The following is a 25,983-nucleotide window of genomic DNA, read 5'->3' on the forward strand; positions in this document are numbered from 1 at the left end:
CCTATTCAGGCATCATGCCCACAGCTTCCTAATGAGTGGCCTTTGGAGTGCTGGGCTTCTGCAGAAGGCGAGAGCAGCCTAGAGGCCAGCAGGGCTGGACAGGGGTCCGGGATCGGGGGAGGCCGGGAGAGACGACCATAGACGTGCTCATGTCCAAACAGCGATCTGGCCCAGATGTAAGGGCCTGGTTTGGATGAGCCCCAGTCGCGCTCGTAGGAGGTCCTCACACTTCAACAGAAAGGAAGTGGTTCACAGAGGGTGTCACAGGAGAGACCTGTGAACTCCAAGGCACCAGGTAGCTGGGGGTTTTCTGCACCTCAGCTACCTGGGGCCAGGATCCTGTTTTTCTCCATCCTGAATCCCCTCAGCTGAGAGCAGCAGCAGCGGCTGATGGCTTTATGGCTGTAACATCCGTGTTCACAGAAAGGGCCGGAACATTCTTTGTCCCCACCATCAGGGGTAGGATAGTTGGGAAGGGAGCCAGGGATGAAATTGGAATGGGTGGAGTGTGTGGATTCGTGTGTGTGTGTGAGTGTGTGTATGAGTGTGAATGTGTGTGTGTGTGTGCCTATGTGTGTGCGAGAGTGTGTGTATGTGCGTGTGTGTACGTGTTTGTGTGTATATGTATAAGAGTGTGAGTGTGTGAGACTGTGTGTGTGTGCGTGTGTGTATGTGTCTATGTGTGTGTGTGTGTGTGTGTGTATGTGTATGAGTGTATATGAGTGTGTGTGTATGTGTGTTTGTGTATGAGTGTGAGTATGTGTGTGTGTGAGAGAGACTGTGTGTGTGTGTTTTTTGTGTGTGTGTGTGTGTGTCCGCGTGTGCTGTAGACCCACAGACACAGGATGAAGGACTGTAGCACTTGAGCCCCCAACCCCCAGCCCCCTAAGCATAGGGCTCACCTACACTGACTGTCCAGGTCTGGTGATTAGAGGCTCTGCATTTCTGAGGAGGTCTCAGAACACTGTCAGGCAGCTGCTTCGCTAATGGCCTGCTGTGTGGACAGAGGAACCCTTTAAAATTCTCTGGAGGAATCCAGACAGAGGTGGAGGCAGGAAAGAGTGTGGAAGATGGAGACAGGCAGATCTGAGACTAGTTCACACACAGGTAGGTTTTCCACTTTCTATTACTCCACACCACTGTTACTGTTGCTGATAATGGTAATATTAAACACATTTTAAAAAAAGAACTTTCAACTTCTAATTAGAATTTCTTGTGAGGGGACTTGGACAAGCACTGGTATTATTTTTTTCTTAGTGCTTACCAACCAAGTATGTTGAAAGAAATAATCCACCAGTTATGACAGGTAAAGTAACAAAATGAAACAAGAACTTTAAGATTCTAGACAGATACCAAACAATAGCCTCCCCCGCCAAAGAAACACAGTGATACTGTTTTAAACATTATTTTTAAATTATTTTTTAATGTCAAGCCAAATAAGCCAATTAAAAGAAGAATAAACAAAAATAAATAAATGGTAAAAATAAAAACAAATCCCTCAGGAGATTCCATGGGCCTCTGAGACTAAAAATGTGGAGTTGGAAGCCTGGCCTTCCTGGTGCAGCTGGGGCGGAGCGGTGGATGGGCCATTTCCAGGAAAGCATCTCTTCAGATTCGACCACTGCAATCCCTGCAATCCCGGCCGCCTGCCTGCAGGTGGAGGACCTCCTGCAGGGCCTCTTATCAAGCCTCAAAGAAATGATGTTCAGGGATTAGTAAACAGAATATGGCTTAAATTACGGCAGAAGAAAATTGGGTTAGCTCAACCAAAGTGGGCTGAAGCCCCAGAATTATCTGGGGAAGGACTGGGGCCCCTGCTGTGACAGCATCCTGTAAGGGGCTCATGAGGGGCTTATTGGGAGCTTGGGGGCTCTGAAGGCACCAGACAGTAAGGCTGGCTGTGATCCCCAGGGCAGCAGGCTGCAGGCTCCTTGTCTGTGACAGGCAGGACCTTGGTGAGTCCTGCTCTGGGGTCTGCCCGGCCAGGCAGGGAGTGAGCTGGGAGTGAGGGCAGCCCACTTGTGGGGCGCTGTCTCTTATCTCCTATGCACTGAGGAGGAAACCCAGACTCCTCGGGCACCCAGCCACTCTCAGGGTGCAGACTTCAGAGCCACTGAGCGAAGGGGAGGGATGGGAGATGGGCCTCATGAATGAAAACTGCTCTGGGAGGGGGCAGGAGAGGGGGGGAAGAAAAGAAAGAGGACGGGGTGGGCACCGAGGAAGGAAAATGCAGCCTCATCTGCTTGTTTGTGTTTCTTGTGTTCAAGATGCTGACTTCTAGCATATTTTTAAATCCATCAGACATGAAAGGCTGGTTTAAATAGATCTGCAGAGTGAAGCTGGTGATTTCATTTGCCACAGTGGAGGGGCTGGCAGGATGCTGGCGAGGGCCCAGAGCCTCTCCCTGTGCTGCTGAGGAAGCTGTAGGACCATGAATCGGTGGCGCTTTTAGGCAGGTGCTCTCCCTGCGGACTGAGGGAGGGGGACATGCACTGGGGGCGAGGGGAAGGTTGGCGGGAAACGAAACTGGAGAAATGAATTGGACCTACACTCTTCTGGTCCAGGGAAGCCTCCTGGTTTAACGCATCCTGACCCCTGTTGCACCTTAAAGTGAAAGTGGAAGTCTCTCAGTTGTGTGTGACTCTTTGCGACCTCATGGACTATACAGGCCATGGAGTTCTCCAGGCCAGATTCCTAGAGTGGGTAGCCTATCCCTTCTCCAGTAGATCTTCCCGACCCAGGAATCGAACCCAGGTCTCCCGCACTGCAGGTGGATTCTTTACCAACTGAGCTATCAGGGAAGCCTTTGTTACACCTTATCCTACAAACTTTCACTTCAATCTCAGCTCAAAAGAATCCCAGACCCTTGGGGTTGATGGGGGTGGAGGTAGGAGCCTAGTAATTCAGGGTATCTAGTTTCTCACCTGCACTCCTAAGAGCAGACCTCAACATATCCTTGAATGCCTCTCGTGTTGGTGGGCTCACTACCTCACGAGGCAGCCTGTTCCTCTGCTGGACAGCAGTCACTGGGATAAACTTCCCTGGGATGAGTCACAGCCCCATGCTCTGTGCTGACTGGTTCTAACCTGGTTCTCTGTGTATGATGCCAAAGTCAGCCCTTCACCTCTGAACACAGTTCTCAGCTCCCTCCCCAACTCCATCCTTCTGTGCCAATTCCTAGTTTCCCTACCATAAAAGTACCCCCATGAAAGTGGAATTGTTAGTCACTCAGTCATGTCTGACTCTTTAAGAATGCATGGACTGTAGCCCACCAGGCTCCTCTGTCCATGGGATTCTCCAGGCAAGAATACTGGAGTGGATACTCATTCTCTTCTCCAGGAAATCTTCCCAATCCAGGGATTGAACCCAGGTCTCCTGCATTGCAGGCGGATTCTTTACCATCTGAGCCACCATCAAGGAACCTCAAAATTTAACCCATAAATCTCTGCAAAGCCAAAATATTTCTTGGTGCTAAGTGAACATATTCCATGCTGTAAGAATGCATATTTCCTGATGTGACAAAATTCCAGGAAAGACAAAAGACTTTGCCATTCCTTTTTTTTGTCATTCAACAAACTCTGGCCCCTATTTTGGGGCCAGGTTATGCCTACTGTTGGGATTTGGGGTATGGGAATCCCCTTATCCCAGGAGCTATCTCCAGAGGGAGAAGTCAAACTCCTAAAAAGAAGGGTGTGCTCGGGTGGGCAAGGGCAACGAGGCTGGCAGAGTGGGCTGGGGTGGGGTTGGCTCCAGGTCCTTGGGGGAGGGGAGCTGGGATCATTGTCATGGTGTTTTTACAACATACTAATATACAGTCGAGAGTTTCTAGGTCTTTCCTCCCCTTGGAGCCCTGACACTCAAGGGCTGTCAGCAAGCTTCTTCCCTCTCCTGATCCCCCATCTCCTGACACAGCCTGAAACAAACATCATGTGTCTTAGAGCCTTGGTGGTTGGCACTGGAGAGAACCAAGATTTCACCCATTCATGGAACATAAACGTTTGTGAAAGAGGTTGTTCAAAAAATGTATCGCAGAAAAATATACATAATGTACATTTACAGTTTTAACCATCTTCAAATATACAATCCTGAAGCATTGATTAGCACATCCACAGCAGTACATGCAGCCATCCTTCCCTACCCTCCAAGGCCAGAACTTGGGCCTCATCGCAGAGTGCAAGTGTTTCATAAACCATGCCGGTGAAGATGGTTCTATCTGGAGTGTGGTATTGATATCTAAAATCTTAAATCCACCCATCCACCCAACCAGTGTCTGTTGCATGCCAGTTTCTAATAAATACAAAAGGGACTGAGACCTGAGCCCTGCAGGCAGTGTGGAGGGGGGAGCCTGGAGTCTGGATTCCGCTCCCAGTCCACTGTCCACGGAGGGCAGGAAGACACAGAGAGTTCTGTTCTGGGACGGCATCTCTAGCTTGGAGATATGTAGGGTTTCCTTATTCTATTTGCCCAGAGACACAAGCAATGCTCTTACCCGAGACCCCAGCTTCTCCCAGTTACCCAGGCATGTGAGATTTCTCTCTTTCCTATTGTGTTTTGTTCTGATCTCTTCACGAGAGACAGAGGTAATAACTAACATTTGTCTGGAACTTTTTGGTTGACTAAGCACTGTCCCCAAGAGTTCTCTTTTGACCCGTCCATGCCCGGTGAGTGTAGCTGGGCAGAGAGAACTCTTTTACAGCCTGGGAAGCTGGGGCTCAGAGCAGCAAGTGGGTCCAGATTCTGCCCACGGCCACACACACATCTGCAGGTCCGCACTCTGCACAGGTCTTTAGAGGAAGTGTTTGGGAGGGGACTGTCTGGGTGAAGGTGGCTGGTTCCACACAAGGAAAGAAGAGGGCCAGCAGGGAAGCATCTTTTAATGCTCAGAGGCACAAAGCCCAAGTCAAATTGAGCTGTCGAGCTGCCTGTGGGTCATGGATGACTGCCAGCGGGAGCCGGGGCAGCTCAGGGCAATGAGATGGACGCTCTGATGGGCCGCACAGAGACTGAAAGGCAATCAGACCTCAGCAGCTGGAACGCTCCTGGACACTTTGTTTTAAAGCTGGAAGCAGCTCCTCACTGGAACTAGCAGGCACACCCATGGGTCTACCAGGCCACAAGGGTCCAGGTGACCAGCTGAGTGACCCACCAGGTGCTCGTGATGCTCTGCTCTCAGCTGGGTCTTTAGGCAAACGCTGCTGGCCAGTGTACCCAACATGAGGCCACAGAGATGGATGTTTGTGCCCTTACTCTGTATAAATGAACACCACACAGTAATTTTACAGAGCAGCCTGGCAACCCTTGGCCAAATGTCGCACCAGCACCCCCATCTTCTGCCCTTGACCTCATGCTACATGTGCTCATCAAACTCCAGTTCCATGGTCACATGATCCAAACTCATTATGAGTCCCCTTGAGTACCACACTTTAATTCTTTTCGAGTCAAAAAAGATTCCATTCTCTCTGTCCATGTTCTTTGGGCATTTTTGATTAGCAGTGCAGAGTTTTTATGTGTATTATTTATTGTTATAGGTCAGATGGATCCAGTCATAATTCATTATAACAGCACAGGCCTCACTGATCCTAGGAGTCCTTATACTTTGAGCAGTGGACTTTCCTGGTGCTGTGACAAGAACCTGCAAAGACCACTTCTGAATCAGAGCCAAAGCCCTGATGAAGTCCAGCCCCCTGAGGGGGTCAGTCCTTGAACCTGACGCAGTCCTGCCCATGGATGATAAGCAGCCCAGCCTATTCCAACACTGCTCAGTTTCCACATTGACTTCAGGTCCTCTGCTGAGCACCATATGGCTTCCCAAACCCCATCACTTCTAGGAGGTTCTTCCTATGTAGAGCACTTAGATTAAGTGGCTGCCCTGCATTGTGTGAAGGGTGGAGTTATAATGTTCTTTGTTATTGCCACGGCTGAGGATCAGTATGTCTATTAATAGAAATATTAATAGGAAGTGGGGAGGTTTAGAAAGCTCCCATATCCTGCCAACATCACCATTTCCTCCCCACCGACACACACCCCACAATGAGGAGGGAGGGAATAGCTCATAACTATGGATTTTGGCTGAGTTGGTTGGAATTTGAAGAGCCACTTTCTGTCCCCCAGACTATGGGAAGACAACATGGCAGGACACCTAGGGCCTGTCAGCAACAGGCCACCTACGTCTTGGGTTTTATATGCTTATGTACTGTGATTTCATGATTTGGAAGTAATTAAACTACTTTTTAAATAAGCTTCTGATTTGCAATCTTCCCACACCTGTCCTTTGGGAGTGAAGCTTTGTGGGATGTCTGGATTCCTGGAAGGAAGGGGACAACTATCTGAGGACCCCTGGTCTCTCTTCACTTCCCCAAGGAACTGAACACTTCCTTGAGCATCTCATCTCCATCAGGGTGGCCAGAAGCTCCAGGTGGAGGGGAGGGCTTCTCAGATCCAAACAGCTTCTGATGTTAAGGTCCTCTTCCAATCCAGAAGAGAAGAAAGACCCTGTGCAGGAGGTTCAGGGTGGGGCTAAGGGATGAGGCCAGAGTCCTGGTTATGTTGGGTGAAGTGCAGGAAGGCAGCAGGAGCTGGCAAGCAGAGCTCGACCTGTGCACAGGGCAGATGGCTACCACTGAGAGGTCTTTGAAACTGTCAATCAGCTATCTAAAACATGTTCAAAGACCTACAGGAAGCCATGTCTAAATAACTGAAGGGAAGCATGAGAATAATATCTCACCAAATAGAGAGTATCAATAAAAGACATAAATTATAAAAAAAGAAGCAACCAGAAATTGTGGAGTTGATGAGGACAATAATAAAATTCACTAAAAGTACAGTGAAAAATTGACTAGAGGGTCCTGATAGCATATCTGAGCAGGCAGAAGAAAGAATTAGTGGGCTTGAAGACAAGGCAATTGAGATTATCTGGTCCTAGGAACACAACTTTAAAAAAATAAAGAAAAATGAACAGAACCTCAGAAACCTGTGAGACACCATAAAGCATGCCAATATATGTATAACAGGGCCCTAGAAGGAAGGGAGGGGGTAGAGGGGCAGAAAGACTATTTAAAGAAATAATAACCAAAAACTCCCCAAACTTGTTGAAAGCCATTAATTTATACATTCAAGAAACTCAGCCCAACTGCAAGTAGGATAAACTCAAAGGGGTCTATTGCTAGACCCATAAGAATCAAACTATTGAAAGACAAAGAGCTTTGAAAGCAGCAAGAAACAAGCAACTCATCACATACAAATGATCCTTAATAAGATGAACAGCTGGCTTCTCATCAGAAACTATGGTGGCCAGAAACATCGGGATGGTAAAGTCAAAGTAGTGACAGGGAAGAAACACCGTCAATCAAAGGTTCTATATCTGGTCAAACTATCTTTTAAAAGTGAAGGATAAATCAGACATTTCTGGATAAACAAAATTGAGAGTGTATCTGTAGCAGACTTGCCCTACAAAAACTACTACAGAAATAAAGGACACTAAATAGCAACTTCAATCAACATGAAAAAGTAACGAGCACTGGTAAAAAAAAATTACATAAGTAAAGATGATATAAACATATTTTTCATTTGTAACTCCTTTTTTCTGACTTAAAAGGCAACTGCATAAAACAATAAATAAACATCTATGTTGATGGGCATAAAATGTATAAAGATGTAATTTATAATAATAACAACAAAAAGGAGGGTGGAATGGAATTATATAGGAATAAATTTTTTATACTATTGGAATTAAGTCATTATTAATCCAAACTGTAACAAATTGAGATATTAATGGTGACCCTCGGGGCAACCACCAAGAAAACAAATAAATTACACATTGTAGATAAAATTACAAGAGAATTACAGTTGTACACTAGAAAATAACTAACACAAAGGAAGGCAGTAGTGGAGGAATACAGGGACAAAAAAGACACGTGAAATACAGAAACGGCAAAATGGCTGATGTAAATCATACTTTACCCATCACATTAAATATAAACAGATTAAACTCTCCAGTTAAAAGGCAGAGATTGGAAGAAAAGGAAACGTGACTCCATCTACATGCTGTCTACGAGAGACCCACTTTAGGTTCAAGGACACAAATAGGCTGAAGGTAAAAGGACAGAGAAGATATGCCATTCAGGGGATGTATCCACCAAAAGGGCCCGAGTGGCCACACGAACATCAGACAAAACAGTCTCTAGGGCAAAAATCGTGACTAAAGACAAAGAAGCACATTTTATGATGATAGAGGGTCCAACCATCAGGAAGACAAAACAATTATAAACATACAGGAACTTAGAGCCCGAAAGTACATGAAGCAAACTGATCTTTAGGAGGAGAACAGGAGAAGCAGCGCTGTCTTAAATATTTGACCCCATAAACCATTATGGTGCTTAATAGTCTGCTAGGGATTTATTCCTTTGGGTTAAAGTATGCCTTTCTTAGAGTTCTTTGTTAAAATACAGATACGGCCCTGAACACCATGGGCATGAACACCTTAGCTGAAACTGTTTTAAGATCCTTTGGAGTAGGGCTTGCTAGTGACAGAAACCAAGGGTTGAGCCGTCTGTGATGGAGGATGCAGGTGTGGCCTGGAGCAGACCTGGGCGAGGGGAGGCTGGAGGGGCGTCCAAGATTGGGCAGAGGTATGAACACTGGGGAAAGAGCAGGACAGGGCAGAGGAGAGGCGGGAGAGAGCCAGGAGGAACAGAAAAGACCCCAAAGGGGAAATGAGTGCTGGACAAGGAGCAAAGCCACCAGGGTGTTGGTTTGGTGCTGGAGTTCGTGGCCAGAGGCAGCAGCAGACCCGGGAGAGGTCCAAGCAGTCAGAATGGGAGCGGCCAGCATGAGGCCAGAGATGGTGATAAGCACAGGGCATCCCTGGGTAGGCACTGGGAGCACAGGGCATCCCTGGGCAGGCACTGGGAGCACAGGGCATCCCTGGGCAGGCACTGGGAGCACCATGGCAGGGAGGGAATGTGGTGGGATGCGGTCTGAGTAGAAAACCAGGAAGCCCCCAGGACAAAGATGGGCAGAGCCAGGAGGTCACACCAGACACGAGCTCAGAGTCGAGCAAAGAACTGGACAAGCAGAAACAAAAACAAGGAGGTGTCTGGGAGGCGCCCAGTGACGGGAAGACGCTTAGTGTTGGCTGGTGCTGAATCTGAAACCGAAGCGAGGCAAATGTTCTGGGCAGAAACTCGAGCTTGACAGTGACAGTAGCCCCTGCTTGTCAGCACCTAAGTGTTCCAGGCACGTCACACATGCTGCCTCCCACCGTACCCGAAGCATTCCTAGAGGTCCACGTGGAAACCTCCTGTCCACAGACACATAGGAAACCTGCTTCAGTGACTTGCTCAGAGCTATTCCTGCTGCAAGGGGCTAGAGCTGGGAGGCTTTGCTGCCACCCTGTGCTAGGCTCTGGGCCGGGCTGGTGTTCAACAGTCTTGCTTTAAAGGAATAGTGGGGTAGGGGGCAACTGAGATCCGGGGGCACGGAAGTTCTCAGAGTCTCTACAAAGTCCCCATACATCATGTTTTCTCAGCTGGGCGTGGAGAAGGGAGCCGCAGAGGCCTGACCACCTTCCTGCCCCTCTCTCTGCCTGGATCCTTGAGGGCTGGTGAGGATTCACCCCATGGGCTGAAAGCCCAGGCACTAGGGTTATCCCACCCTACTTGAAACCCAAGCTAGGGACAAGGGGCTGCAGATAAAGGCACACACACAGACACACAGACATGTCACATACAGACACTGCTGGTGACCATCTCACTAGTGAGACACTGGCAGTACCCTCTCTTAGGGAAAGGACCTCCTGTGAGTCCCCCACACTGGGGCTGGGGGCCAGAGCCCATCAGATGATGAACACAAGCCCTCTGAGCAGGAAGAGTCCCCAGAGCCCTAATGTTACTGATGCCACGGAGGCCCAGGAGGGAGCAGGACTGCTCAAGGTCCTGGGTCCCTCCTGGCATTCAGTGCTGGCTCTTGTCACCCACCCTCCGGGGGCTCCCAGGTGCCTACAAAGGTGGACGAGAGAGAAAGCCTGAACAAAGGAAGCTGGCGCTTGCCTGTGGCCTGTGGTCTCTGACCCTCTGGCCGATCTGGGCAGGAGGCCATAGGCACACCCTTGGGAGCTCTTGGCCAGTGACTGCCCCCTACCCTGCCCAGCTGGCTGTGTGCAGCTTTCTTGAATCATCTTCTTGGTGGCTTGCAGACTCTTTCTGTCCCCTCCCTTCCTGCATGCCCCAACAGCATGTGGACATCACCCACTCTCCTATGTGGGGCCGGGGTCTAGCCCTAGAATGGTCAGCAGCAGTGATGTTTATTATCTTTGCTTCCAAGTTTCCACTCAGGGTGAGAGTGCCCTTGCCAGCCTCAGATGCTAGTCAGTGATGCTGGAGCACTGCCAAGGGGTGGGACCTCAGAACCCAGCGGAACGGACCACACACCAGCCCAGATCAGTGTCCTTCGTTCAAGTGCCCTGTTCAGGGGCTGTCACAGGGGTGCCAAAGCTGGCAGCTACCCTTTGCTCACTGCTCAGAACCCCCCAAATGTCAACATCACAGCCACACTTGAAAAAAATATAGCTTTCTAGAAAAGTAAAATAAAATGAAGTCAGTAACTACAGACCCGATGTTGGGCCTCCTGCCTGCCTGTCAATCTACCCCAATAATCATCAGGTACAATTCTTGAAGAGCTATTTTGAGAAACATTCAGAAAATGGCTTTTACATGGCTCTATGTACCTTGCTGATACCCTCAGACATGGTCACTCTGTTTAGCAGCAGCTGGTTTTGTTGCCCAGGTTTTCTTTTCATCTCCTCGCTGAAGTTAAGCAGTTGGTCAGCCCACTCCCTGACCCCAGCGTACATTTATCACCCAGAGTCCACCCTGAGGAGTCGGGGGAGCAGGTGGCCGGTGGGGAAGAAGGCTGTGGCTTTTGTAAGGCGCAGCTCCAAAGAACCCACAGGGATAAACACAGAGGCCAGGCGGCTGCTGAGAAAAGAGGGGCCCTGAAGCTGGGGAAGGAGCAGGTCCCCTGGGGGTGAGGGTGGAACAGGAAGCAGGTATCTCAGTTTGATGGACTCAGCACCCACGGGCACCTCAAGGCCAATGAAGCACATGCCAAGGGTGTCCACTGGCATCCAGAGAACAGGCTCTGAGGCTGGACTGATCGCCCAGCATTGCCCAGTCCCGTGTCTTTGACCTACAGGAAGCTGCCAGTCTGCCCTGCACAGTTGCCATGGCAACCTCAGTGCCAGGCTCCTAAGGGCAGGGTGGGGAGAAGGGAGGTGGAGAAGGCACGGGGTGGCTTTTCTGGAAAAGCCCATCTGTCCGTTCCCCCAGGAAACCAAGCTGGGGGAGAAGGAAGGATGGTAGCGACACCTGGGTCCAGACAGAGAAGAGAGGGAGAGACCCCGAGACGCCCAGAGAGCAGCTGTCCTTGGGGCTGTGCTTTCCTTCCACAGTGGAGGGGGGCCCATCGCCGATGGAGACTAAGGCCCACTGGGTCTTGGCAGGGGCATCTGCGCAGGAGCCCGTGTGCAGGAGGCAGGGCGGCCCCGTGGCCTCAGGTCCCGGCGGGAGCCCTGCGAGGCGCGTATCAGCCGCAGCAGGCTTTCTTCTTGGCAGGGCGGTCAACCTGAATGGTGTCTTCCCTCACTGTGTCTTCTTGCTCCTTGAGGATCCTGGGGGAGGGGAAGGTGGAGGGTCAGCAGCAGAGGAGCTGCTGGGACAGACCCAGCCTCTCAAGAGCATCAGAGACAGTGTTCCAAGTCTCCCCTGGGCCGGGCACAGGTGCACAACAGTGATTTGTAAAGCTAGAGTTGTAATCAGTATGGATCTTTCACAACACCTCCTCCAGGCAGCCTCCCCTGATGCTCTGGATAATGTAAGTGCCCCTGGTAGCACTTGGGTCCTTCCTCTGTTACAGTCCCATCGCTACTTCTTAGCAGAGAGTGAGACGCTGATGACAGAGACTGTATCCTTTGTCTCTGTGTCTCTGAAGCTTATCATAGTACCCAGCAACCCAGCAGAGGCTCAAACATTATATTTATTGGTTATTAACTTTATGGAGTGGAGAAGGAAATGGCAATCCACTCCAGTACTATTGCCTGGAAAATCCCTTGGACAGAGGAACCTGGTAGGCTACAGTCCATGGGGTTGCAAAGAGTCGGACACGACTGAGCAAGGGCTTCCCATGTGGCCAGAGCTCCAGATTAACTATGAGAGGTGAAGGATCAAAAATAGTGTCAGGGACCTTATCCCTGCTTTATATTCTCCAAGAACTTTCACCGGAAGCATCTCTACCGATTTTCACATAAGAGCAAAGAAGGTAGGATGGATGTTCCCATGTTGGAGGCAAAACCCTGGCAGGCAGGGCAACTTGCCCTGGGAATCAGTGGCAGAGAAAAGCCTAGAGTTTTCCCCACAAATCTCTAGGTCTTTCATATCTCCACAATGTCTCCAGTGCACCAAATAAGTTGTTCTGTGCTCTTAATTATTAAAAAAAAATATATATATATCTTTTAGATGCTCCAGAATGAATACTCAGCATGACATAAGCACTAATCAGTGTCTGCTGGGTGGGTTGATGGATGGGGATGGGTGGATGGACAAATGGATGGCTGGATGGAGGGAGGGAGGGATGGATGGATGGACAAATGGATGGATGGATGGAGGGAGGGAGGGATGGATGGATGGGTGGAGGGAGGGATGGACGGATGGATGGGGGGTGGATGGACAGATGGATGGATGGATGGAGAGATGAAGAGATGAATGGATGGATGGATGGGTTGATGGATGGGTGGGTGGGTGGGTGGGTAGATGGATGGCTGGATGGATGGAGGGATGGAGTGAGGGATGAAGGGATGGACAGAGCAATGGATGGATGCCTAGATAGATGAATGAGTGAATGCCCAAGGATTGAGACTGGGGCCTGTGTGGTCCTGTCTCCTTAGTCTTGGTGTAGGTAGAGGCTCACAGCACCAGTTCTTTGAGCGCTGTCTTCTAGGGCACCTCTGTGTCCCCCATCGCAGCCCCTCTCCTTGGCTCCCCTCCCCCTCCAACAGGAGTCCACAGTATAAGCCAGCTGGCTGCCAACTAATCCTTGGTAAAACATTAGGCAGCATTGAAGGGCCTCTGATCTGACCTTTCCCAAAGCATTTGCATTTAAAAAGAGGATCTCTGGGAAATGGCTGGCAGCCGTTAAGACTCTGAAGACAAAGACTGCGGTGGGGGGGGGGGTGGCGATGGGGCGGGTGACAGGCAAGGAGGCTCTCTTTTTGTCATGGTGTTTCAGAGGTCTGTTCCTGACCCTGGGGTCCCACACAAAGGCCTAGGGCTCCAGCCCCTCTACCCAGATGGCTCAGACAGACAGAGGGGGTTTAGGACACAGAGACACCAACTGAGTAGCGTCTCATTACCTGGCCAGATGGAGCACAGGCTCTTCCGTGTTGTGACCAGAATAGGCGCTGCATTCGTAGAAGATCAGGTCGTGTTCCTGGAATCAGAGGACAGAGGGCATGAAGAAGAGTTGTGGGGAGGGGTGGGATGGAGGGAGCCTTGGGTGGGGGGAGAATGCCCGTCTACACCTGCCACACCTTCACTTCCTCGCGAGCCCTCCCTACTCTGTACCAGGCTGAGTTCTGTCCCTCGGGCTCCCTGACGGATGCAGGTTCCGGAACCATCTCCCAGAGGAGCCATAAGAACTTTAAAACAACACAACCTATGCCGCTGCCTTAGTGCTTCACGCTTTCTGGAATTGCTGTCTGGGGTGTACGGGCTCCTTTTTCTTCTCACACCAGCCTGCAATGCAGGCCAAGACTCAGACAGAGGCCAGAGTGGGTGACATCCTTCCTGCTTTACAGGCAGGGAAACTGAGGCTCGAGAGGGTACAAATGGTGGGTGAGCCTGTTCAGGTCTCCGCCGGGCTCCCAGCAGCTCGCTTTCCCTGGCACACGGGCACAGTTATTAATAATTCACATACCAGCTAACGCACACTCCGGCTGCCCGTGCTGTTGGCCCTGGGGTACAGGACCCTGGGGCCACAGGACAACTGTCCGTCACCTCACCAGGCAGAGGGTGGACTGTAAGTGTGGGGACAGGGGGTTTGGCCAAGGCTCATTCTATTCCATTTATCACTCCCATTAACAGGCTTCCTGCTTTGTTAATGACAATGCTAATGGCATCTGGCAGGAGCCCTGGAGGCTGCCACCCTGGGGGACAGGCAGCTGGGTGCAGATGCGTCCATAGCCACAGATCAGGAGGCCCCAAGAATGCTGGTCCAGCTCTGTCCTCTGCCTTCGCCTGGTCTGGTCCCTGCACACCTCTGTCCTGACTCCCCTTCAGTCCATGGAAGGATGAAGGCTCCATGGTGGGGGTGGGGGGAGCACGTAGACCTGGAACTGGAAGACACGATTTGCCCCTTAGCTTCAAGTCCCGACCCCACCACTGAGGACGGGTAATGACGGAACAGATCACTTAACTTCTCCGGGCCTTCTCTTTTTTGCACTTACAGAAAGAAAGAAAGAAAAATAAAACGGAATGATAAAAATACAGATCTGCAGTTCCTTAATCAAACTCCTTGGATCCAGGTGTATTTCGAAATCCAGAATTTTTGTTTTAGAAAGATAATAGTGTTAGTTGCTCAGTTGTGTTTAACTCTTTGCGACCCCATGGACTGTAACCTCTGTCCATGACTTTCTCCAGGCAAGAATACTGCAGTGAGTTGCCATTCCTTTCTCCAGGGGATCTTCCAGACCCAGGGATGAAACCTGGGTCTCCCGCATTGCAGGCAGATTCTTTACCATCTGAGCCACCAGGAAAACCCAGAAATAAGGAGAAGAAAGATAATACTTGTCCATAATATATATTACATAATAGCCTCTGTGGATGTACAACAGCACCCTATAATCAAATATATTACTATTTCTTCAATGAAGCATTTGAATATTCATTCAAAGTGAAGTAAACAAAAACCATAAAAAGTCCCAACCGCAGTCCTGGTCAGGTTCTTCTGACAAATGAAACACAAAAAAACCTTTGTGTTTGGAGCTCTTTGGACCTGGAATTGCGGATGTGGCCCAGGGACATGCAGCTGCCCGCTGACCACACAGCTGCCGGACCTTCCTCCTCCTCCTCCTCCCGTGAATCTCACCCCTGTGCCTGCCTGCCCAGCCCCAGAGGCCATAAGTCCCTGTCTCGAGCAAGCACACCAAGATTTATGGAATCCTGGTGCTGCAGAGCACTAGCTCCACAGACACACGGTTCCTAGAATCTGCTCCAAGGGAAAGCAGGCTGCCAAGAGCGAGCGTGGTTTGTGTTGCTGCCTGATTTCCTTCGAGCCACATTGGTCCTCCGCTTGGGCGAGGGGGCTGGTGCTTATTTTAATGGTCGGCTTTGCAGGGCCTGCCCTGAGTTTGTCTGGAGTTTGTCTGAGTTTGTCTGCAGCTTGGAGGCTCAGTCTTGGTGGGAAAGAGGAATGCTCTAACAGGAAGAACACTCTCCAAGGAAGAGCACATGGCCTGGCGGGGAGTGAGCGCGTCATCTGTGAAGGCGACCAAGTCAAGAAACATGGATGGATGGAACTCAAGGATCGCCTGGGGGACTGAAATAAGGAACCTCCTCCTAGCGGACGGTTTGGGCTTCCCCGATGGCTTTTAGGTAAAAAATCTGCCTGTGTCTCCTGCATCACAGGCAGATTCGGGAGACGAAGGCAGACTGGGGTTTGATCCCTGGGTCGGGAAGATCTCCTGGAGGAGGAAATGGCAACTCATTCCAGTGTTCTTGCCTGGAGAATCCCATGGACAGAGGAGCCTGGTGGCTACAGTCCATGGGGTCATGAGGCGGACATGGCTGAATGCGTGCACAGCTGCAGCCTCTGAAGATTCATAATTCTGAGTTTCAAGGAAGAGGATTTGGGAAATGCCCCACACCCAAGGCAAGTCTGTCTTGCAACCTTGGTTCTCTGCAGAAAGTTCCACATGCACAGCAGCTGGACTGCCCCCCGATGCCAGGACACCATCTGGCCCACTTGCTTCCTTCCCAGGGGCCTCTCCAAGAAGGATCCCAGCCCGGCTCTGGGCACATGCATGACCCCCCTGGGGTCCCTCCCCGTCCAGAGAGATGGGATGCTCGCCCCTCACCTTGGCCAGCTGCTCCCCCAGGCCTCGCGGCACTTCCCGCTCTTTCTCATTGTCAATTTTGTTGGCCAGCAGAAGAACAGGAATGCGGTCTCCCACAGCTTCCTGTGGAAAAGATAATCCCCAACTGAGAGATACATCTTTAAGGAGAACCTGGAAGGGCAGGTGAAAACACTGGCTGCAAAGACTCAAAGTGGCTTGCAAACTCTCTGCTGCCACAGAGGTTAGGTGATAAGACAGTCAGCCCAGAGCAGAGAGGGGACCTCAGTCTTTCAGAGCCTTAGTTTGCTGGGCTTCTGTGAGTGCCTGAGGCTGCCTCTGATGCCTCCCAGTCCTCTGTGCAGGGACCCCCCTCCTCCAGCCTGCTCCTCGGGTCCTAGCTGGAGTAGAACAAGGGCACAGCTGATGCTGATAAAATAAGGGTCTGTACACAGTCCCCACGGGCATTCCCAAGTGACCAGATTTGGTCGACATGACCGAATGAACAAGGAGTTACTGTGATGGGCTTAGGAGGTGGTCCAGGGACTATGCTGCCAGCAGTGGCACCTCCGGGGACCTTGAACTTGGCACATTGCTCCTCTAAGGATGGGTCCGGGTCCAACTCATGGTCCTGGGCCCACAGTGCCCAATACATGGCTGTCGTGTGCTTCCCTGGAGGTCACCCCACAGGGATCCCTGTCCTGGGTACCCTGGCTCTGAAGAAGTCCCAATCAGGAAGAATGGGGGCTGGAGCACCCACAGTTCATGGGCCAAAATAACAGGTTAATTCGAGGGCTCAACCCTATTTACTCCTCCAGCAGCTGTGATGTATCAGCTGGGGACTTGCACCCCAGGATCCCTGCACTCCAGGGTCTCTGCACACTGGGGTCCCTGCACTCCAGGGTCCCTGCATCCCAGGTTCCCTACACTCCCAAGCTCTTTGCACCCCAGGTCCCTGCACCCTGGGATCCCTGCCGTCCAGGGTCCTTGCTCCCCAGGGTTCTTACACCCCAGGTTCCCTGCACCCAAGAGTTCCTGCACCCCAAGGGCCCAAGACACACAGAGACTGAGTCAATGCGGTAATGTTCACATTCACTCAGGTTGTTATTTTTGTTCTGTGAGATATTTAATTAGGGGCTTTTCATCATAATTTGGTAACAACTAGTTATTCACTGCAGCTCTGTGTTTCACAAAGTAGAGAGAGCCGTGGGATTCCAGAAGTCAGCCAGTGGTTACAGCGTCACCAACAGTTCAGCTGCCTTACCCTAGACCCGGTCAAGCAAATGTCCACGGTCCCTCCGACAGGACTCCTACAGAAGTTTAAATGTCATCACATTTGAAATGAAGCCTCCCTGGTTCCTCAGTGTACACATTCCTTTTTATTGAAGTTCAGTAGTGAAAAAATTCTCATTGATTAAATGAGAACGTTAGAGCTCAGAGAATCCAAAATAACATCCAGTAAAGTCAGTATTATGAAGACCCATCCTTTAGTATATGGATCACCTTTCTCAAATCTTTGGCTCTAAGTTCTTATTTCCAATGACCTCTGCTACTTTGCTGCTGCTGCTGCTAAGTCGCTTCAGTCGTGTCCAATTCTGTGTGACCCCATAGTCGGCAGTCCACCAGGCTCCCTCGTCTCTGGGATTCTCCAGGCAAGAACACTGGAGTGGGGTGCCACTTCCTTCTTCAAAGCATGAAAGTGAAAAGTGAAAGGGAAGTTGCTCAGTCGTGTCCAACTCTTCTCGACCCCATGGACTGCAGCCCACCAGGCTCCTCTGTCCACGGGATTTTCCAGGCAAGAGTACTGGAGTGGGGTGCCATTTCTTTCTCCAGGGGAGCTTCCCCACCCAGGGACTGAACCCGGGTCTCCTGCATTGGCAGGCGGGTTCTTTACCACTGAGCCACCTGAGAAGCTCCTCTGCTATCTACTGTCTCATTAACCAGAACTCTCTGAAGGCAGTATTTCTGCATATCCATGGTGGGACGAATGATGACTCGAGGCACTCCAGGATCTTAAAGTGTCCTCCGAGACATCGGAAGTAGGTTGACTTGTGCACATGTTGGTGTGTGTGCTGGGCAGGCTCTGCCACATTCCAGGTATCTGTGTGTAAGAAATGCTCATGGCTGCATGCAGGGTCCACCAGACTCCCTCTTAACCAGACTTCAGGGACCAGCAATGCCCCCCAGTCTCACCTGTTTTGTCCCACAGAAACTCTTGCAAACAGTTTTTCACAGAAAAGGAACAAAAGAGGAAGAAGCAGGAAAACGAGCCAAAAGCCTTGTTGTTTGGAGCACATGTGAGAGATATTTGTAGATGGGTGTGTGAGAAATGACTTAAGGCTGCTGGGATTTCTCGATGTGGAAACTCTGTGAAAATAAGAGCATCAGACTTGAAATCGCACGGTGGGATTCTAGCCTGGAGTCTGATATTGTTACTGGAAATGGCTGGTTTTTCTCCCTGGGTCCTGAATGACCAAACGGGATGAGGTAGGAACAGGCAGCCTAGCACCTGCACCACGAGCAGCAGAGCTGCCCCTGAAAAAGGAAAGTGGCCTTCTTTCCTAAAACGATTCCTGGCTGAAAAATAAAAATAAAGATGAAAGAGTTTAGAAGGAGCAGGAGAAAAAAAAAAAAGCCCAGGCCCCAGCTGGAGTGGTGGTTTCTGCTCTTTGCAGTGTTCTCCTCCTACACAAACTCTCTGGCCCCTCACTTCTCCTCCGTGGGCCCTGTGATGTAGGAGAACTAGGCCTATCTCCAAAGATGCAGCAAAAAAAAAGTCAGAACATACGTAAGGCCACGGCCCGTGCTACCCATCATGGGCAGCCAGGTGTCCTCACTCTGCCCTAGATCCGTCTCCAACATGGGAGGAGTTGGGGCTGGGCTGGGGTCTCAAGGCCCTCTCTGACTTGAACCTCAACACTTGAGCCCTCTGCCTACACTTTATGTCATTCACCTACCTAACTAGCTGCCGCCTGTCCGTCCACTGCTTGAACAAAGATGCTCCTAATGACCCATCAGATGAAGTGATACTTTCTTTTGAAAGTCCGAGGAACACCTCCTTCGGTGCCTAAGTCTGCAGCCACTCAATGTCTGTGGATGTTTCTATAGATGTTGGTAAGGTCACATGGGGCTTCCCTAGCAGCTCAGATGGTAAAGAATCTGCCTGCAATGCAGGAGACGCAGGTTTGATCCCTGGGTCGGGAAGATCCCCTGCAGGAGGGCATGGCAACCCACTCCAGTATTGTTGCCTGGTGAATTCCGTGGACAGGGGAGCCTGGTGAATTGGAATCCATGGGGTCGCAAAGAGTTGGATACAACTGAGCAACTGTCAATTTCACTTTCACAAAGTCACGAGGGCACCCCAGGTTGGAGGGAAGGAGTGGCCAGCTGGGCACAGTCTCTGGGCAGGCCCTCCAGGCCCTGTCCAGTTCTGCTGCAGCTCTCATGGGACCGCTCCCTCCTCTCTCCCCTCTCTACTCCCTGAGCTGGGAGGTGGGTTTCAGTGCTGGTGTCTATCCTCCCACTGTCCTCAGAAGCCTCTTTCCACCTTCCACCATTCAGTTACTTTTCTCTAAACTTGAACTTCTTGGAAGACAGACTTGTTGAAATTCAAATATTCTCCATCTCTGACTTTAACTTACAGGAACTGTCAACTTGGAGCAAGCTTAGGACATGCAGCTGTTGCATTTGGTTGGTAGCTATGTGTGTGTGTGAGAGAGAGAGAGAGAGAGACAGTGTGTGTGTGTGTGTGTGTGTGTGTGTGTGTTAATACCTATTTGCTGGGAGGCAAGGAAAAGCACTTAGCCAGGCAAGTGCTGTATTTCTCCAGAGGCAGGAAAAAAAAATCTTAACACATTAAAGCACGCAGTTATGCTAAGAACAAAAAAATGACTGCAAAATTATATCTTGGGGGTTTCCATATTTATCCAACCCCCCCACCCTGAAGATGAGTCAAAACAAGATTTATTTGTGTAGTTCGTTCTAAACTGCCAGCACTTTGAGCTCAACTTGGAACATGGGGGAAAAAAATCAAGCTGCTATTTTTGCCAAGTGCTATACATTGTCACCGGCGACAAAGATCACAGAGTGAGAGCCAGCCAGTCGTCCAGGAAGGGAGCGGAGACCTGCAGGGCTATTCTGCTTTGAGGTGGAAGCCGGAAGGGCCAGAAAGACATGAACGTCTATTTCTCAGAAGCAGGTGTAACCAGGGCCATGTGATGAGGGAGGAGCAGAGTGCAGGAGCAGACCTTAGATTCCAGCCCTGGCTGTGCCACCTGACCAGCTGTGGATCCTCTGACAAGTCACTTCTCTCTGCATCTCAGGATTTCTCAGTTATAAGGCAAACAGCCTACATGACATTAATCTCCATGGTTTTATTCCAGCTCAGATTCACTCACTGGTCTTGCTGGTTCATGATTTGGTTCAGATGCTACTTTCTTGATGCACAGGCTTAATGGGACAGAGTTCTGGGGGTGACAGAAAGATCCAAACAAGAAGTTAGTATGCCAGGACTGCGGGCACTGGGGACCAGCAATCTGGATTCAGGAGAAATATCAGCGTATCCGCTTGTGTTGTTGTTTTCAGTCGCTAAGTCATGTCCGACTCTTTGTAGCACCATGGACTGTAGCCTGCCAGGCTTCTCTGTCCATGGGATTCTCCAGGCAAGAATACTGGAGTGAGTTGCCATGCCCTCCTCTAGGGGATTTTTTCCACCCAGGGATTGAACCCACGTCTCCTGTATTGGCAGGTGGGTTCTTTACCACTGAGCCACCAGGGAAGCCCCACTGGGCTTGTTGTTGGGTCACTAAGTTGTGTCCGACTCTTTTCCACCCCATGAACTGCAGCACACCAAGCTTCCCTGTTCTTCACAATCTCCCGGAGCTTGCTCAAACTCACATCCATTGAGTTGGTGATGCTATCCAACCATCTCATCCTCTGTTGCCCCCTTCTCCTCCTGCCCTCAATCTTTTCCAGCATCAGGGTCTTTTCAAATTAGTCGGCTCTTCACATCAGGTGGCAAAACTATTGGAGCTTCAGCTTTAGCATCAGTCCTTCCAGTCAATGTTCAGGGTTGATTAGGATTGACTGGTGTGATCTTCTTACTCAAGAGTTTTCATTGGGCCTGTACCAAATCCTATTTTCTTGACCTGATTCAGGGACAAAGTTTTCAGACGTCTAGGGTGCTTCACAGTCTAAAAACAGGGCCCTTAGATCCTGTCCAGGTTCTCCTCTAGACTGGACTGGTTAAAGGAGTCCCACGCAGCAGAGATTAGGGTCAGATGAGTCGGGGACGCTGAGGTGGCAGGAACGTCTAACGGCTGCGATTTCCCGTAGGTGCACAAGAAAGGTAAGACGGTGGGAGGATCCTCAGAGTGTGTCTGGGTCCAGCTTTGGCCTCTTCTGCAGGAGGCCTGCGGGCCAGTAAAGGTGGAAGGGGCCTGGGGTGGCCAGAACACCTCTTAAGGTGGGGCAGAGGCCCCTTTTCTTCACCCAAGGCGTTTGGGTGGGTGAAGATCCTTCCAGCCCAGCTCCTTCCTCTGGGCTGGAAGGATCACTGGGGTCCTCTAGTCCATATGCTCCATCCTGGCGCCCCCAGACAGTCAGGGCCAGCCCCAGTAGAACATGAGGGCCAGAGCATCCCATCCACTCCTTCACTGAGTGACTGGCCCACATTGTAGAGCCAGGCGGTGGCTGAGTTGAGATGGTGACAAGGTCCAAGTGGAGGTCAGGGAACTGCACTCCTCCCCAGCAGCTGTTCCCGCCCCAGGCAACCTCGTCCAGGAGCCAGGCTTTGCCGTGTATAATCTCAGCCCTTTTCTCTGGTACAGCTTTCAGGTTGAGGGGGGATGGGGTGCTGGGAACAGCTGGCCACCATTCACTTAACAATAAGGCTTCCGAACCCAAAGGCTGTTATTAAAGCTCCCGCTCCACCCTCCCTCCTCCGGGCGGGGGGTGCGGGCTGGCGGAGCGCCATGGAAGTTGGAGGTGCACCACCAACACCAACGCTGCTTGTGTTCAGTCCCTCTCCAATCCGAGTAGGTGTCAAGTTTTCATCCATCACCTGACGTCTCTGGTGGCTGGTTGCCAAGGCAGAACAACTTAGCTTTTCAAGAACCTTGAGATCAACTGCATTTCCAATGCCACCGTTCCACGTCCTCAACACACCCCCGCCACCTGACACAGCCTCTGGCACCTGCCCATGAAATCCAGGGCCACCAAATTGGGCCCTCCAGAGTGCCTGGGACATGCTGAGCACACGGGTCACGCCCCTCAAATTCTTGCTGAAGGAGCACAAACGTCTTTGAGAAGGATTTAGAATCTTGCTTCTCAAAGTGGGGTCCCTGGCCCAGCAGCACTGGCTCGTTAGAACTTGCTAGAAATGCAGAATCTGGGGCCCCAGCCCACACCTGCTGACCCAGGATCCGTATTTTAACCCTGTCTCCAGGAGACTATTTATGCACATTAGAGTTTGAGGAGCCACTGGTTTAGGCTGGAAACCACGGCGGCTGAGGATCAAAAGCACCTGGGGGACCTTTGCTTTTGTTGTTGTTCAGATTTCCAGGTTCTGGATCATTCTCTCCAGGAGAGAAGGCCCTGGTGTCTATTTTGGTTGAAAGCTCCATAAGTAATCTTCGCGTTCATTCAGGTTTGGAATCATCTTTTCAAGTTACCTGTACCTTCTGCTCAAAGCTAAAGCAGGAGAATGCAAACCACAAATTACACAGAGAAGGCCCGTCCACACATGGGTAATTCTGAGTTAGCCACAGATGGATCTGCCATTTCAGCTTTGCTTCCGTGGGGGGCTCTGTTGGGGTGCACACAGGTGATGCTATCCAGCCCTACCCCGGGCAGGAACAGGCTAATCACACAGTGCTCCACCCAGCTTTGTGCAGAATGACTGAACTCAGCCTTCATGCTGCGACGATGTTGTTGTCGTTCAATCACTGAGTCGTGTCTGACTCTCTGCGACCCCATGGACAACAGCATGCCAGGTGCCTCTGTCCTTCACTATCTCCTGGAGTTTGCTCAGATTCATGTCCATTGAGTTGGTGATGCTATCTAACTGTCTCATCACCTGCTGCCTCCTTCTCCTTTTGTCGTCAATCTTTCCCGGCATCAGCCACTCTGACATTTCTTTACCTCTACCACCACCTCCAAATTCAATCTGATGTGCCACCTCCTGGCTAAATCCCAGGCTCTCTGAAACAGGGGCCTTAGAAACCCCAGCTCCTACTAATGCAGAGAGCACACTTCTGTAAATTTCTCTCCATCCATCCTTGCTAATTCCAGACTACCTGCATTACTTCTTCCCAGAACTTGCTCTGTAACTGCAAGGAATTGGTGCCAGGACCTCTGAGGGCACCAAAATCCACATGGATGCTCAAGTCCCTTACTTAAAAAGGTGTAGTACAGTCAGCCCCCTGCCCGGAATCTGAAAGTCCCACATCCTCCAGTTTGGTATGCGCAGAAACCCCGCTGTGTGTTTATCAAAATTTTGATGTGGGGTACAATTAAACATCTGTGGCTGGGGAAAGAACGGGTGACCTTGAAAAGGTCCTGACCTCAATTTCTTCATTTGAGAACCAGATGGCTATATTACATCTGTGGTTTTCAAAGGGAAACCATCTTGCCTAACAAAATCATAGTCAAGACTCCAATGCACAAAACTGAAAGACAGGGAATTCCCTGGCAGTCCAATGGTTCAGACTGAATTTCAAATGCAGGAGACACAGGTTCAATCCCTGTTCGAGGAACTAAGATCCTTCATGCTGTGTGGCATGGCCAAAAACTAAAATAAAAATAAATAAAGCAATCAAAAGAAAAAAATTTAACAATATAGAAGGACTCTGAGGTCGGGGGTAGAGGGTCCAGACTTGTGACCACCACCCTTCCCTGACCATCTCTGGCCATGGGAAAGGTCAGCCTGATTGCCAGGCTCCAGGGAGGAAAGTTTGAAAACCACCAGGATAGGTAAGCCCTAAAATCTCTCCTGGTGCCTTACCTCTGTGGGGAAGATAAAATCTGCTGATGCCATCAAAAATCAGGTTGTAAATCACAAATTTTAAAGAGGATGCACTTCCATAACACCCCACCATCTGCCTCTACCATCAGCTCTGTGTAGGGCCACTCGCTACATTTCAAAACATACATTTTCTCTATCGTGTTTTAGACACAATCATTTTGAAAAATAATTTGTATCAGGCAAACTTCTGAGAAACCCTGGAATCTCACTTCCATCCCTGTTCCTCATTTTCCTTGGTGACGCCAAAGCAGCAGAAGAACAGGAGAGAAAGCAGTGCCCCATCCAAGTCCAAACTCCAAAAGGAACACATTTTGGGTTCGAGGCAGTACGGGTCTCAGGGCTGAGACAACGAAATGAACAACGCCAGCATCCTGCCTGCACGGAGACACAGCATCCACACTTGTGTCCAACATCTGGTGAACACAGAGGAGCCTCTGCCAAGCCCTGGTCACAAAGGCAGAGATGCGTGGAGGGCGGCAGGGGTCGGGGCTGGCAGCTCCTTCCTGAACAGCAGTGGACAGTCTGATGAGCAGGTTAGGAGCTGAGCAAGGCCTGTGGGCTTGAAGAGACGGTCGAGCATGAGCTCCGCAAAGAGAGGAAAACTGTCCCTTTAATCCGCTCCTGGAGCCCCCAGGCCCCAGAATAATGCCTGTTAGAGCTCAGAACAAATAAACAAAGCATGGGTCCTGCTGGTGAAAGGAGTGGGACCTCCTATTTGTCTGTATGTGAAAGGACTGGGGTGGGCAGGGCTGTAAAAGAAAACAAGTGACTTGGCACAAGCCCTTGGCCTTGGGACGTCTGCATTCAGGTGGCTGAGGACAGCTTGAGGTGGTCGGGAGCACCAAGGGCCCACAGAGCAGCATGTTGCAAGGACAACGCGGGAAAGCAGAGTCTTAGAGAGAATCCAGAATTCAAGGAGGAGTCCCATCTCTCGAGGGCCCTGCCCAGGGTGACTCGGGACAGCCTGGGACCCTCACATTGCAGATGAGCCTCCCTTTGAGTGAAGGGCTGTGATGAGACCACCAAACACTGAGTAGACCCGACGCCCCCTGGAGCTGGAAAAATGCAGGCGGTGGGAAGAGGCCCTGATGACTCTATTTAAACATCCTGGAAAATCGTGCACCCTCGACACTTGGCACTCCCTCCCCCACTCCTAATCCCACTTTTCACAGTCTCAAGGTCCGCAGTTCTGGCTTCATCTGTATTTTTCCTGGGTTCCTCTCCCAGCCCCGCCTCACAAGGGCAGAGTCTGATCACACCTCTCGGGTTCACCTATGGGTCCCCAGTAACCAGCCTGATGCCGGGCACTTGGGTGAACAGACGCACGGACGCCTGAACCGGTTTGTTCTGGGAAAAGGTGGGGTCTGAGTCAGGTGTCCCGAGAGGGCCCAGGAGGAGGGCCCTCCCGGGAGGCCAGCCACTCACCTCCACGCTGCTCAGCCACTGCCGCACGTCCAGGAAGGACTGTCTGGCTGTGAGGTCGTACATGACCACGCGTCCGCTTTTCGGAAGAACTGCTGGGTGATGCAGCGATACCTGCGCGAAGCTTCTGGTCAGGTGTGCAGCCTCCTCGGCCGCCAGACCCCGTCCCCGCGGGGAGAGGGCAGGCGGGGTTACCCCGGGGCCGGGGCGGGGGTGGCTCCTCACCTCTCCTGCCCCGCCGTGTCCCACAGCTGCACGGCCACCCGCGAGTCGTCCACTCGCACCGTCTTCACGCGGTAATCGATGCCTGTGGGTGGAGCCGAGCATCACGCCCAATCCAGAAGACGCGCCCCCACCCGTCAGCCCCAGGGGCAGCCCTCCCCGCTACAGCTCCTGATCGGTGATGTGGGCATGGACTGAGCACTGGGCAACGAGCCCG

General features: G+C 51.0%; 1 protein-coding gene across 1 annotated transcript in view; it reads right to left on the reverse strand.

Annotated features, from left to right (window-relative positions):
• Positions 1-1,467: 1,467 nt before the first annotated feature.
• The window catches only part of CRACR2A (calcium release activated channel regulator 2A), a 125,150-nt gene continuing 100,634 nt past the window's right edge, over positions 1,468-25,983 (reverse strand). Inside the window, 6 exon segments of the mRNA XM_070371756.1 lie at positions 1,468-11,665; positions 13,403-13,479; positions 16,124-16,225; positions 25,548-25,618; positions 25,621-25,658; positions 25,770-25,851. Of these exon segments, the coding sequence (XP_070227857.1) occupies positions 11,581-11,665; positions 13,403-13,479; positions 16,124-16,225; positions 25,548-25,618; positions 25,621-25,658; positions 25,770-25,851 (455 nt within the window). The 3' untranslated portion in view covers positions 1,468-11,580.

Source organism: Bos mutus, chromosome 5 (assembly GCF_027580195.1).
Source record: "Bos mutus isolate GX-2022 chromosome 5, NWIPB_WYAK_1.1, whole genome shotgun sequence".
Lineage (NCBI taxonomy): Eukaryota > Metazoa > Chordata > Mammalia > Artiodactyla > Bovidae > Bos > Bos mutus.